The sequence below is a fragment of the Cotesia glomerata genome, linkage group LG8 (assembly GCF_020080835.1).
Source record: "Cotesia glomerata isolate CgM1 linkage group LG8, MPM_Cglom_v2.3, whole genome shotgun sequence".
Lineage (NCBI taxonomy): Eukaryota > Metazoa > Arthropoda > Insecta > Hymenoptera > Braconidae > Cotesia > Cotesia glomerata.
In genome coordinates, this window is record NC_058165.1 from 9,539,336 (window position 1) to 9,555,016 (window position 15,681).

General features: G+C 27.9%; 2 protein-coding genes across 2 annotated transcripts in view; both read left to right on the top strand.

Moving 5' to 3' along the window:
* Positions 1 to 3,467, top strand: part of LOC123270288 — a 95,443-nt gene extending 91,976 nt beyond the window's left edge. Inside the window, exons 4-6 of the mRNA XM_044736283.1 lie at positions 744 to 949; positions 1,064 to 1,195; positions 2,974 to 3,467. Of these exons, the coding sequence (XP_044592218.1) occupies positions 744 to 949; positions 1,064 to 1,195; positions 2,974 to 3,124 (489 nt within the window). The 3' untranslated portion in view covers positions 3,125 to 3,467. The remainder of the gene's footprint in view (positions 1 to 743; positions 950 to 1,063; positions 1,196 to 2,973) is intronic.
* A 4,095-nt stretch (positions 3,468 to 7,562) lies between these two features.
* On the top strand, positions 7,563 to 13,557 carry LOC123270283 (replication protein A 70 kDa DNA-binding subunit-like). The gene is made up of 13 exons (XM_044736277.1): positions 7,563 to 7,745; positions 7,814 to 7,861; positions 7,946 to 8,139; positions 9,545 to 9,744; positions 9,928 to 10,027; positions 10,121 to 10,283; positions 10,353 to 10,557; positions 11,101 to 11,213; positions 11,288 to 11,454; positions 12,424 to 12,646; positions 12,741 to 12,824; positions 12,888 to 13,082; positions 13,146 to 13,557. The coding sequence occupies exons 1-13, from the start codon at positions 7,716 to 7,718 to the stop codon at positions 13,266 to 13,268; spliced, it is 1,845 nt and encodes a 614-aa protein (XP_044592212.1). The 5' UTR covers positions 7,563 to 7,715; the 3' UTR covers positions 13,269 to 13,557.
* The last annotated feature ends 2,124 nt before the right edge of the window (positions 13,558 to 15,681 follow it).

Consider the following 15,681-nt stretch of genomic DNA (forward strand, 5'->3'; position numbering starts at 1 on the left):
GAAGAAAAAAAAATACAGAATTGTTAAAAAAAATTTTAACATCATTTTTATGAGTTGTAATATTATAGACCATGAAAAAAAACAATTACCAACTTTTTTTCCGTGTGTAATAAAACTTGATAACAAATCAGAGACCTCAAACTTTAAAAAATTTTTTTAAACAAATTATTAGCGTTAATATCTTTTACGATAATGAATCAGTTAAAAATTGAAATAAAAGTAATAAAATCTAAGTTTTACTACATTTGCGATTAATAAAACGGATTAAGTGATTCAGATTACACTATGACTAGCCTGAAGCAAAAAAAATGTGTGCTAATGCAAATTTTGACATTTAAGATCCACATGGCATATAACATATAACATATAATACAGATATTAAATAAAATCGAGCGATAAATATAAAAAATGAAAAAAGAGAGATGATTGAAAGGCTTTTGTGTCGTTAAGTTTGTAAGAAAGTAAAGATCTCACGGGGACTGTGTTGCAACGATGATATAGAAGATTGTGTGTTTAATGCTGACAGTAGCATTGATATATTAAATATACATATATAAATTTCCACGTTAATATATGAGTCACCTGATGCATTTACCGCACCCAAAGCGCGATTACAATCATTTTTAAAAATACGTTTAATGAACATGTGACGTTAATGCATTACTGCTACGTCAATTCGAAAGATTATAATTATTTATTATTGTGTGTTATATTATGTATATGTTTATTTTATTGCTTTGCAGACAACCAGCATCGGAGGTGGCAGTGTCGTGGAGAAACTATCGTTTTACAATCACACGGAATGCGAGTGCCGCGAAAAAACCGAGTACGGAATGCAAAATGATAATAAAGTACAAGAGAGCAATGAATTCAAATCTCATGTCAGCTCCGGTAGGCAGCATCAATCTTTGGTTCCGCAGAATATCAGAAAACCTGTTACGAAAAAACCGTAAGCTTTCTTGTTTTTTTTTTTTTTTTTTTGTATTTTTCTTTTTGGAAATTTTATTTTATTTTTATGTCGTAAGTTATAATGTAACTGTAAAATCGTTACGTCGGTTTCTAGGTGTCGATGTCCGTCTGAATTCACGCCGAGGATGAATTTTGATGGAGAATGCGTCTGCGATTGCTTCGAAAACGATCAAAACTGCTTCCGCGCTAGGAGGGGCAAAGGATATTTTTCATATCGCGATCGATTGTAAGTTTTTTTATACTTTTTAATCAAAACATATAAGGCTAGTTAAAAGATTTTTGTAATAAAAAGAAAACTATATCCATAAATTTAAATGTTAATTATTATTTAAGAATACTTTTTATGCACAGAAAAAAAAATTAACTTGATTCAAGAAAAAAATTCTTGAACCAAGAAAATAATTTTGAAGAGTTTCATTGTTTTGAATCAAGACGAAAAATTTTTGAATCAAGTAAAATTTACATAAACCAAGAAAAATTTCTTAGTTAAATAATTTTGGTATTTAAATCAAGAAGATGTTCTTCAAAATTATTTGCTTGATATAAGTAAATTTTTTTTGTATGACTACGAGATGTTAGAAAAAAAAATAGTCGTCTTTGCTATAAATAAAAACAGAATGTAAGATTTTGGCTGTAGTAAAAGAAAAGTTCTTGAACGAAGAAATCGCTCTTAGTTCAAATAAATTTCATCTAAGAATTTTTCTTCTTGATTTAAAATGATCTTTTCAAAATAATGTTTTTAGTTCGAGATTTTTTTGTTCAATCAAGTTAATTTTTTTATCAGTGTACTTAATATATTTGAGAAGGATAATCATTTTAATTAATTCCAAATTAATAATGAAAATATTAGTCTTGAATATTGAGGGTTTTTAAACTATTGTCCAAGCTATTTAATTATTTTAAAGTAGCCCCAAATTATTCTTCTTCAGAAAAAAAAGACCTAATTGTAGATTGGAAAAAAAAAAAAACATAATTGATTCAAGAAAAATATTTTTTTTTGAAAAATATAACCGACAAAAAGTCGCAAAAATTATGCGCCCTTTTGCCAAAAGGTAAAAAGGCGCATAATTTTTTTTTATCGCCAATCGACTGGTAGACATATTCTATGCATAAAAATCAAACATTGATTTCCCAAAGCTAAAAGGGCTTATGTCTTTAATTATGCACCCTATTAGTTTTAGGAATTAAAAAATTTTATAAACTAAAGCGAAAAGAGCCTATACATTTTTTTTCTTTAACATTTTGAAAAAATATATCTTAGATAAAAAAAAAAAAATGTGTCGTACGCGGAAAAAAAAATTAATCAAGAGAAAAATTCTTAAGCCAGGAAAATAATTTTTAAGAATTTTATTGTTTTCAATTAACATGAAAAATTCTTGAATCAAGTAAAATTTACTCAAACCAAGAAAAATTTCTTAATTTAGGAATTTTTCTACTCAACTAAAAAAGATGAATTTCTTCAAAATTATTTACTTGATTCAAGTAAATTTTTTTTTCTTTATAGGCCAAAAAATTGTTAATCATGTGAATTATATATTCAGAAACTTAATAACTGCGAAAACTAAACAATTGTTTTCATGTTGATTCGTTTTATAATGAAATTGAACTTTGTATACTAGACTTTTTTTTAGATCTAAGCAGATTATAAATTATTGAATCTAGGCAACTGATTACCTTCAAAATATTTTTTTTCTTGTGTCAAAAATATCTCTCTCGAATCAAGTATTTTTTTTTTTTAGTCTAAAATTAGTTAAAATGTTCTATTTTATATGTTTTTATGGTAAAAATAACCATTTTTTGTTTATATTTTGAAAGAAAATTGAATGAAAGTTTACATGAAAGACTGGATGATTAAATTGAATACTTTTCATTTTACCATAAATATACCTTCTTACTAGACGGTACTTTTTTGTAGTTTAAAAAAAAATTTTCTTCACAAAAATATTGTTTTCTTCTTAATATTTTCTAATTTTTTAAATTAATTATTAACTAATTTTTTTTCAGATGTATACAAAATGAAGAGTGTGCAGTGCCATCCTGCGAATTCGGCGACTACATAAAGAGGCAAGGAAGGTGTCCCCGAAAAAAAGAAAAATTTGATGAAATCGCGAACTACCCAAATCACATGAATTATCACAACCGGCATAGAAGTTGAAAATCGCCTTAATTAAAAAATGAAACACTTGAGTGAAAAATATTATAGTAAAAAAAAAAAAGATAAAATATTAAATACGTGCCAAATTGTTTAATCACAAAGACTATTGACCGTATAGTGAAAAGTAATGCAAAGCATTTTGAGTGCCTTGTCAAAAAATTAACTCAATATATTATAAATAATTTTTATTAAGGCACTAATTGCGTTTATATATTACTAAGTTAATTAATTGTACATAAATTTGTACACGTGTGTTTATAAGTATGCGTTAATTAATTAAAAAATTAGTTATGAGATTAAAAATAAATTACTAGATCTGTAAGGGCATGTTTTCTATATAAATATATATTTTAATTAATTAATTAATTAATTATTATTTTTTATTATTATTTTAGTACCAATAATTATGATAGTGTCCTATTTTTTATTAATAATGGATATTAAGGACATGTGCCTAGTCTGAGGTTAAAAATCAAATATTTTCCATGATTTAGTAATTATAATTATTATTTATAAGTTTATCAAATACAAAATGATAACTATTAATAATATCAATTGTAGAATAAGTGAGAAAAAAATTATTTAAGGAAGTTTAATATAACTTTAATAATAAGCGCACTTTCGTATTGCTATATTATTATTTTATATTGTATGTTTTAAACAATACGCTTACAATTATATTCAATCTAACAAAGTCTTTAGTATTAAAAAACACCTTTAGTAACTACTTTCATTTAACTAAGTTGCTACATACTTAAAGGGATTTTATTTAATCCTAGACAAATTATTTTTGAAATATATTTCGTATTTGATATTTTATCTCTGATGTACTATTGCATTAATAATGAAAAAATTCTGTATAAAAATTTGTTTTTTTAATTGTATTTTCATCAGCAATCATGTTTTTTTATATGTAGACGTTTTATCATCGATTTTCTTGTTTGAACATTCATATAAATTCATGTAAATCATCGTTATTTAAATTCTTGAATATATAATCTAAATAATTTGAGAACAAATTAAAAGTGTAAGGGCAATTATTTTGAAAAATCTGCATGCTTTCTTCTAATAAAATAAAAGTTTTCTCCTTACTCCTAATCGGAAATCAACACTGGATCCGAAAATAAAAATCCTTCAGTGTCGACATTCTTTATGTATAATGCGAAATAATTATCACTTTTCTTCGGATTTTTCTTCGGTGTCGCACAAATCATAGTAATGCACTGATAGAAGGATTTATTTGTGTCAAAAAATATTTGTTAATAGTTAACAAATCATTGATTAGAGACCACTTTTTAGTCCTTAACAAATGTTTTTTAGCATTAAAAAGATTTATTAATATTTAATAAATGAATATCAGACTTATTAAATATTAATAAATTTTTTTAATACTAAAAAATATTTGTTAAGGACTAAAAAGTGGTCTCTAATAAATGATTTGTTAAATATTAACAAATATTTTTAACTACAAACAAATCCTTAACTATCAGTGTGGAAGATAATTCTTGTAATTTGACAGATTATAGCTTTAACTATTTGTTAATTATGTTTTTTCCAAAATGAAAAATTTAAAAATTAATGGAAACGAGTATGAGCAAAATGAAAAGTAGTACAATATGAATCAACAATATTAATGTCAGCATTGTGATCTAAAAGAAGCTTCAATATCTTTAAATCTTGTTTAGATATTACTTGAGCCGATAAATTAAAAAAATTATATTTATCTGATTTTCTCTGGGTCGATAATGAAAAATATATATTCAGAAAAAACGGAGTATGGAGGTGATTCTATTTTTACTGTAATTTTTCATGTCCTAATCACGAAAATAAGGAAAATTTTGTACTTATTTGTTTTTACTTATTTGAAAAGTTTTAAATAATAATTTTAAAACTTGCTATAAATAAAAATTACCTACGTTTATAGTTAAAAGAGCAAATGTTACGCAATTTATTGTTAAATTGTAGAACGCGTAAATATTTAGCTTAATTGAATTTCCAGAAAGTTTATAGACTGGAGTAGCGGAATTAGCGCAACTTTAGACTTATAAAAACAAATTTTAATGAAAGTTTTATCATTTTTAGAGTAGATGGAATACGATTCCACTCGATAAGCTGAATATAAAAAAGATTAATAATAATAATAATAATAAGTTTGTAAAATAGTTAGCAAAAGTATACTTACTACCCAAATTGCGATTGTTTAAGGGGGTATTCTAGTCTAGAGGTCTGAATTTCGAGCGTTTTTCGGCAATTAATATAAAAGAAGGAGTTAATATCTTTACTATACAATTTTTTATCATTTGTTTATTGATATTTCAAGAATACAAAAAAATACATTTCAAAAAAAAAAATAAATTTTCAAAAAGATATAAGTCCTTGAAGTAGAGAAAAAAAAGGCCGTGGCCTCGTGAAAAGGATTTCTCCCTTTGTATCCATCTGAAAAAAAAACAATGCCAAATTATTGATCAGTACAAATGTCATTGTCGCACAAACCAATAAACTTGAAAAAAAAAATTTTTTCACAAAATGGCGGCTGTTTAAATATAGAAGTGGATTTTTTTATTCATTTTTCAACTTCCTCCAATTTTTTAAAAATATTACAAATTTGAAATTTTCAATTTTTATTGGTTAGTGCGAAAGCGAGATAATTGAAGAATATTCATGCTAAATTTCAAGTAAATCGGCTGATTAGAACCTAAGATATCTGCATCACCGTATCGAAAAAAGTCGTTTCGAGAAAAACGCGTTTAAAGTTTAACGTTCAGTTTCAGGCAGCGTAACTGATAAAATAGTACGTATAACTTACATTCTCTTAATCTTAAACAAAAATCAAGCTAAAATTTTTTTTTTTGCGGGGCTATATTCCTTCAAGTGTCTAGATGACACTATAATTTATTCAGATTTTTAAATTAATATTGAATGTTATAAGAAAATTATTTTGTGTTGCATACTTTACTTGGCGGGGACGCCTAGGCACTGAAACGGCCGCGCGGAGCCTAACTTTCAACGTTAAATTAAAATTATAAATAATGGAGCTACAACTCTGGGAGTCAAGACTTATTTAACCAAAATTTTCTCTTTTTTTAGGATCTTTTTTCAAATTTAAGATATCTTTAATATTTTTGAAGTTATAGCTAAAAAACGGAGACTCCCTTTTTGTCTCTTCGTTTTTGTTTATAACAAATGAAATTTTTAATGGCGGATAAATTAAAAAATACCCATTTCGCAGAATTAAATTCTGAATCCAATGCACCAATCGCCATATTTTTAAGAGTGGAACGACGATTTTTCGCATAAAACTCACTTCTTGACTAGACTATTTTGAATTCTGTCTTACCGAATTGAACAAAATATAACAAAATTGCGATTTTCAATTCAGTTGGATTTTGTTTTGCAGAATTCAATAGAATTGAACAGAATTAAAATTTTTAATTCTTTTAAATTCTATTTTGACGAATTAAAACAGAATATAACAGAATTGATATTTTTAATTCAGTTGAATTCTGTTCTGCAAAATTCAACAGAATTGAGCAGAATTAAATTTTTGAATTCTGTTCTACCGAATTTAACAGAATATAACAGAATTGATATTTTTAATTCAGTTGAATTCTGTTCTGCTGAATTCGACAGAATTGAACAGAATTAAAATTTTTAATTCTTTTGAATTCGGTTTTACCGAATTTAACAGAATATAACAAAATTAAAAATTTTAATTCGGTCGAACTCAGTTGTTTAATCAGGGCAATTTATATATAAATATATACAATTATATATAAACATTTTTTCTCGGGATTTTTATTTTTTTTAAAACAATTTTTTCAATAAAAAAAATTCTAAACATTTTTAGGTGTCGACTAACTTAATTTTCATAAATTAAATGTAAATTAAAGAATGGAATGTGCTACCGAATAAAAGAATCCATCAGTTGTTTTTAACTGTTTAGGTTCAGGCTCATCAGAACATGAACAATGACGCTTCTGATTAGATGACATAATTAACTAATTCACAATTAAAATTATAAAAAAAGTAATGTAGGTAGTTAGTAATAATAGTTAATAATAATAGTTAGTAATAATGTGCACAGAGATAACAAGTTAGAGAGCAATACTCGTACCATCAAGCCGGCCCACATAAATATTTGCCGCCAGATACTGAAGCGATGACTAACAAAACAGTGAGACAAAGTAACAAGTTCCCTTTTTGACATATAGATAGCTCCGTGAATTCTAACCCCCACCAGACATACGTGAGCGGGAAAACCTCAAATTTAGCGATCATTACAAATTAGAAAAAAAATTTTTCTGTAGATGGCGACTCAGTTTTTGTCTTTTCGGATAAACACAAACCTTTAGGTTCTGAAATAGTTTTCATGAAAAGCGCGCCTTTAATTAAAGAACGCTAAATTGCGCGGGAATATTTACGCCATTGTTCAGATTGGTCGCAGTAACATAGTAATATGTGTAAGCGACACTAAGAAAAATTATCAAGTGAATTACGCAGCTGGCAGTGTTGATGTTCTTTTGATAAATCATTAACTTTTTTGTTAAATTTTATATTTGATAGTTTTTGAATGATTGAATAATCAATAAAAATGATTCCGTTGACTCAAGGAGCATTAAATGTAAGTAATCTTTATTTTACGTGCCGATAATAATTATGTTGTTAAAATAATCAATTGATTTTTTTCAGGAAATCGCCCAGGGGATTGAAGTTGACAAGCCCGTTTTTCAGATACTGGTAAAAATTTTGTTTTTATAAATTAAATTTCATAGTAAAAAACTGGAAAATAATTTTATTATTGTTTGGTTATGTGTCTTTTAGGGGACCAAAAGATTAGCAAGCACTGAGAGTGAACGCTACAGATTGCTTTTGTCCGATGGAGTTACAAGCAATTCATTTACAATGCTGGCTACCCAGCTTAATGGTATGGTTACAAATAATGAATTATCGGATTTCTCTATCATTGAGATTACTCGCTACGCATTGACCAATGCCAATAATGCCGGAAAAATGAGGTAATTTTATTTTGTGATAAGAATTTAATGTCACAAGTGCTGAATAGTTATGATTAGAATATTGCCATTAAATTACTAACAATTTTTGATAATTTTTAATAATACTAAAATTAAGAGACATCTAATAAGTTTTTAACTAATAATTAATAAATTATAGCAAGAAAAATATGATATTAAAGTTAGCAATTACTTGAACATTTTTTAATTTTACTTAGCAAACAAATTTGCTTCAAAAAATTGTTTTTAAAAAATTGCATTTTTTATTTTTTTAGATTTCTACATGTCAATTTTTTTTCTAATTTTCTCTGTCATAATTTATTTGTTATAAAAATTCTAAAATACTATCAAATATTGGCTAAATTAACTTTCATAATAAAATGAAATTTAAGTATGCAGTTACTTAAACATTTTTTAATTTTATTTAACAAACAAATTTGCTTAAAAAAATTTGCATTTTTTATTTCTTTAGATTTTTACATGTCAATTTTTTTTGCCATAATTAATTTGTCATAAAAATTCTAAAACATCAAATATCGATTAAATTAATCTTCATAAAAAAATGACATTAAAGTTAGCAGCTACTCAAATATTTTTTAACCATTCAAAAAAATTATAAAATATCGGCTAAATTAATCTTCATAAGAAAATAACGTTAAAATGAGCAGTTACTTGAACATTTTTTAATTTTATTTAACAAACAAATTTGCTTAAAAAAATTATTTTTAAAAATTTGTATTTTTTATTTTTTTAGATTTCTACATGTCAATTTTTTTTTCTAATTTTTTTGCCATAATTTCTTTGTTACAAAAATTCTAAAAAATTATCAAATATCGGCTAAATTAATTTTCATAAGAAAAATTTATTTAAAAAATTCCATCTTCAGAGTCTCTAAAAAATTATAAGTGCAATTTTTTAAAAATAGTTTTATAGACAGTTAATTATTCAAGAAAGTCAAAAAATTGTCAAGTGTCTGCTAAATTCAATGATATTAATAAAGTTAGCCGACATTTTTAATTTTTTAATTTTGCTAATTTGTTAAATTAGAACTGAAAAATGTTTTTAAAAAATTGCAACTATAATCTTCGAAGTTTTTTACAAATTAAAAAATTTTTTCGAAATAATTTTTTTAATACAAAAAATTATAAAAATTTCTAGATGTCAGCTAACTTCATTTTCATAATTCAATGTCATAATTTTTTTAACAAATCAACTATTTAGAAAATTTTGACAAAATTAAAAAAAAATTATGATTGCAATTTTTAATAAACATTTTTTTTCGTACTAATTTATTTTATTAAATAAAATTTTAAAAAATGTTTTCATGTGTTTGCTAATTTTAGTATGATTTTTTTTATAATTAATATTATCAAGAGAACTAAATCTATTTTATATATCAATTTAACAGAAAAATTATGGTAATTCTGGGAATCGAAGTCAAAGTACCCGGTCATCAAGTTCCTGGAAAAATTGGAAATCCAACACAACAAGGAAAAGACGGTGCTGCTAGTGGAGACATGAGACCCACTCAGCCAGTCACAGGCTCGCCGAATGAGAGTTTTGAACAAACCCAAAATAAGAGACCTGCTGCAATTGCTGTACAACCGAGTAAGCTTTAATGATTCATTCCATAATGACATTTAGTAGTAAAATGTCTATAGATTATTTTATCACTATTAAAATGCTTGTAGAAAAAGCTAGAATTTATAAAATTGATTAGATATCAAATATCAAAGAACAAAAGCATGTATGAATTTTCAATATTTTAATTGGATATTAATTTTTTAACAGATGCTAACGCTGCTCAAAAACGTCGTTTAAACGAATCTTTGAACGCTGGAACTTCTATCATGACTAGTCCTATTGCTGCGTTGAGCCCGTACCAAAATAAGTAAGTTTAAATTTTTATTTAAAGCTAACAGTAATTTATCTTGCAAGTCTTCAATTTATTTGTTAAATATATTTAAATTTATTCTGTAATTAGGTGGGTAATCAAAGCTAGAGTTGCTAATAAATCCGATATCAGAACATGGAGTAACTCTCGTGGAGAAGGAAGACTATTCAACATGACACTGGTTGATGAAAGCGGTGAAATAAGATGCACTGGATTCACTGACTCTGTTGACAAGTTCTACAATATAATTGAAGTAATTATTTTATTTTTATTATAAAAACTAGTAAAATTATTTGAGTTAATTAAATTACATTATTTACAGACGGGTAAAATTTATTATATATCACGCGGTACTTTGAAAGTGGCGAATAAAAATTACAATACCACGAACAATGATTACGAAATGACTCTAAACAGTGACAGCGAAATTGTCCCTTGTCATGAAAGTTGTGAAGAGATACCAATGATGAATTTCAATTTTGTCTCTATTAATGAAATTGAGCACCTAAATAAAGATGCCATTGTTGGTACGTAATAAAAAATCAAAATTTTTTTAGTAATTTACAAGTGGGGTCAAACATTTTAATTTCAATTTTTTGAACGAAATTTCTATTTGATTTTATTAAAATATTTTTTTTTTTTGAAAAATACATAAAAAATGAACAATTAAAAAAAAAGTTGCTTATCACAATTTTAACAAATTTTCAAAAAAATTTATAAATTTTTTAGAAAATTGTGATACTCAACTTTTTTTTTTTTTTTAAATTGTTCGTTTTTTTTTTATGTACTTTACAAAAAAAAAATATATCGAAAACATCAAAAAAAGATAAAAGAGAAATTTTATCCAAAAACATGAGAGCCAAAATTTTTTCCAACTTTTGAAGGCAAAAAAGCTATCAAAATCTTTATTTTTTTCTTTCACATTTTTTATCATAAATGTGTCGTAAAAAAGTAGAATAAAAAAAAATTTGAAAATTTTTTACTTAGTTATGGCCCAAAATGGGGTTGACCCCACGTGTAAATAATTACCATTTTTTTAAGGATTTAAATTTATATACATTTTTTTTTAGATGTAATTGCCGTCGTAAAGTCTACTGATAATGTCCAGACTCTTACGGCAAAACAGACTGGCCGAGAATTGAAGAAACGGGACGTCTTTCTCGTAGATACCTCAAACACTTGTGTAATTATTATAAATTCTAAATCAAGTAAAAAGGATTTTTTACTTTATTTTTAATATTTTCAAATTTTATTCAGGTCACTCTTACACTCTGGGGGACTCAAGCTGAAAATTTTGACGGATCCAATAATCCAGTTATCGCACTGAAAGGTGTTCGTATTGGAGAGTATCAGAATGGGAAAACTTTGTCAACTATTTCATCAACAGCGATGCAAATAGACCCTGATATTCCTGAAGCTCATAGGTAATGCTTAGTCAAATTTTAAATTTAAACTTTTTTTTTTTTTTTTTTTTTTTTTTAATACAAGTGGCATTCCATAGGGACTGGTGGGACATTTGACTCTGGAATTCCATCAATTATAAGCTATAATTATGTTACTGAAACTTATACCATAGTAAAATTTATCTTATAATATAGAAGAATAACTAATTAACAACATCCCTTTATCAAAAACCTCAATTACTTTTTAAGTTTCTCGTAATTATCATTTGACTGAGTGTGACGTGGGACATCAAAAAATCCTTCTCTCCTACCGCGGTATACTTAGAGTCGAATTTCAGTTCGACCATTAAACTTTTAAAAAATATTTCCCTTTCAATACAAAATTGATCTTACTAACATTCAATATTATGAAGAATTAGACTGATTACCAACGTAGAAACAAAAAAATTTTTTTTATTGAGACTGGTGGGACAGGCATTAGTGACTGGTTGGACAAGTACAAAATGTGTACATGAAGTTGTTTATTAAAAAGACTTTTATATTATTTCAACCTTATAAACATCATTGTTTATATATTTAACTATAAATTATTTAGGATAATTAAAAAACAAATAAAGGATTTAGCATGCTGACAACACGATCTTGATAAACTTAGGTGTTAATTGATAACGAACATAAAAAAATTTGTTCTTAAAACTATAATAATAAATACGTTAGTTAATAACAAACACAAAATGAATTTATTCTTAAAACTATTAAAACAACATTTGACCCGGATACGAGTAAGTACGGCTGAAAAGTTACTAGGAAAGAAAAATTGATTTTCTTATTGATTAAAAAAAACTTTCTTTAAAAAATTAGTAAAACATAAACTTTTAATTATAAATTAGGACTAAATTAAAATGAATTAGAGAAATTTTAAAATTTCAGTCATTTTCCCATTTCGCATGGAATACCCCACAATCATTAATATATATTTATTTATTCCAGACTGCGTTCCTGGTTCCTCAACGAAGGACAAACCACTGAAGTAAAATCAATATCTAAAGCCGCAAGTGGTCCATCCCAATGGCTATCAATACAAGACGCTGAAGAAGTAGCTCAATCAGCAGGAACTAAGCCAATAAATTTCACGTGTAAAGCAGCTATCAGTATAATTCGTGCTGAGCGTGCTTTGTACAAAGCTTGTCCCACTGATGGTTGCAACAAAAAGGTAATTTTAATTCTATCATAGCATTTTTGGTGAAGAAAATTCCTCAGTTTTTATTCAAACATCTTTTATTATAATAAAAAATTTTTTTCGTCAGATTGTTGAGGTAGGCAGTACCATGTTCCGATGTGAGAAATGTAACAAAGATTTCCCTAATTTCCGTTGGCGTTTGATAGCAAGTGTAAGTAAAAAAAAAAATCATTGTTTTAGTACAATTGATTAACTAAAATTTTTAAATTTCTAGATGGCTATCACGGATTGGTCTGGTAATATGTGGGTCACGGTATTTAACGAATCCGCTGAAAAAATCTTGGGTACCAGCGCTGAAGAGATTGGGGAACTTTGTGTAAACCAATCAGAGGCCTACAATGATAAATTTGCTGAAATTACATTTGATTCTTATATTTTCGAAATTAAAATGAAGATGGAAACTTACAATGTAATTATTATAAAATTTCATAAATTAGATGAATATTTAAAATAAATATTTCATTTATTTCAGGATGAACAACGGATGAAATCAAGTGTCATAGCAGTCCATCCGATCGACTACCTAACTTACAACAAGCGATTGATTAGCGAGATTAAAAAATGCGCTAATATTCACGATGTTAATGCTAAATAACTTCCTATTTATCATTTTTTGTTACAAAAATTTTGTTTTGAAGTACTCAGAAAATCCAAAACGTACTACCTGTTTTTCTCTTTAATAATTTTGATAGTTCTAAATTATTAATCATTATAAAAGATATCTAAACAACACTGTTTAATGAGACTCAACAACATAGAAATTCTCACAGATTTTTAATTATTCTAACATTCTTGAATTATTTATTACTTGTTACTGCGTTGGAATGAAGTCTGGAGATATTTTGTATTGGCAATTTTTTGATAATAAATATCCATCAAACTGATTTTTTCTAATTACTTATTTTAAAATCTTACATTTAGTATATGATATAAAATATAATTTTTTAGTATACTAACTCAGTTGTATTTGTGTTGTAAAGTTGACATTATATAATTTACTAACTTTATTTTTAATTTTGTCTAGTAGATCTTATTAAACACCTTTGATTACATGAGTCTCCATGTTACTTCTGATTATTTTTAGAGTTTATTCTATGAATTATCATGAAAAAAAAAAAAAAAATTGCGCGTAAAAATTTTGAATGTAAATTTAGAAAAAAATTATCGAGTGAGCATCGTGTTTTTATAACGTCCAAGTGATTTATTGAATTTATTAGTTTCAAGCAACCGATAATTGAACCCTTTAGTTCTATCTGAGAGAACTGACAGAGGAGAGTGTAGTGACTAATTAGTCTTACTAAATAACTAAGTACCTTCACAGATATTAGATTGGAAAGATGCAGGAAACTGCCGATTTATTTAGAGTACTCCTAGTATCCCCCCACAAGATATAAAAAATCATCAGGAGGCTAACACCCCCGGAACTACCCCTCCAGCCACCCCAAAGACTTAGAGGTTTTTTTTATAAATTATGAAAAAATCCCTGTGAGGGTCCTTGGAGGCTGCCGATTTTTTAGAGTACTCCTAGTACCCACCCTCAAGATATAAAAAATCATCAGGACGCTAACACCCCCGGAACTACCCCTCCAGCCACCCCAAAGACTCATAAATTAAAAAAAAATAAAGAAAAAATCCTTGCGAGGGTCCTTGGAAGCTGCCGATTTTTTAGAGTACTCTTAGTATCCCCCCACAAGATATAAAAAATCATCAGGACGCTAACACCCCCGGAACTACCCCTCCAGCCACCCCAAAGACTTAGAGGTTTTTTTTAAAAATTATGAAAAAATCCTTTCAAGGGTCCTTGGAGGCTGCCGATTTTTTAAGAGTACTCCTAGTACCCACCCACAAGATATAAAAAATCATCAGGACGCTAACACCCCCGGAACTACCCCTCCAGCCACCCCAAAGACTTAGAGGTTTTTTTTAAAAATTCTGAAAAAATCCTTTCAAGGGTCCTTGGAAGCTGCCGATTTTTGAGAGTACTCCTAGTACCCCCCCACGAGATATAAAGAATCATCAGGTTGCTAACACCCCCGGAACTACCCCTCCAGCCACCCCAAAGACTTAGAGGTTTTTTTTACAAATTCTGAAAAAATCCTTGCGAGGTCCTTGGAAGCTGCCGATTTTCAAGAGTACTCCTAGTATCCCCTCACAAGATATAAAAAATCATCAGGACGCTAACACCCCCGGAACTACCCCTCCAGCCACCCCAAAGACTCATAAATTTAAAAAAAATAAAGAAAAAATCCTTGCGAGGGTCCTTGGAAGCTTCCGATTTTTTAGAGTACTCTTAGTACCCCTCCACAAAATATAAAAAATCATCAGGCTGCTAACACCCCCGGAACTACCCCTCCAGCCACGCCAAAGATTAAGAGGTTTTTTTTTAAAAATTCTGAAAAAATCCTTCCAAGGGTCCTTGGAGGCTTGCCGATTTTTTAGAGTACTTCTAGTATCTCCCCACAAGATATTAAAAATCATCAGGACGCTAACACCCCCGGAACTACCCCTCCAGCCACCCCAAAGACTTAGAGGTTTTACAAATTCTGAAAAATCCTTTCAAGGGTCCTTGGAGGCTGCCGATTTTTAGAGTACCTCTAGTACCCACCCACAAGATATAAACGATCATCAGGACGCTAACACCCCCGGAACTACCCCTCCAGCCACCCCAAAGACTCATAAATTAAAAAAAAATAAAGAAAAAATCCTTGCGAGGGTCCTTGGAGGCTGCCGATTTTTTAGAGTACTTCTAGTACCCCCCCACAAGATATAAAAAATCATCAGGACGCTAACACCCCCGGAACTACCCCTCCAGCGTCCCCAAAGACTTAGAGGTTTTTTTTACAAATTCTGAAAAAATCCTTGCGAGGTCCTTGGAAGCTGCCGATTTTTTAGAGTACTCTTAGTATCCCCCCACAAGATACAAAAAATCATCAGGTCGCTAACACCCCCGGAACTACCCCTCCAGCCACCCCATAGACTTAGAGGTTTTTTTTACAAATTCTGAAAAA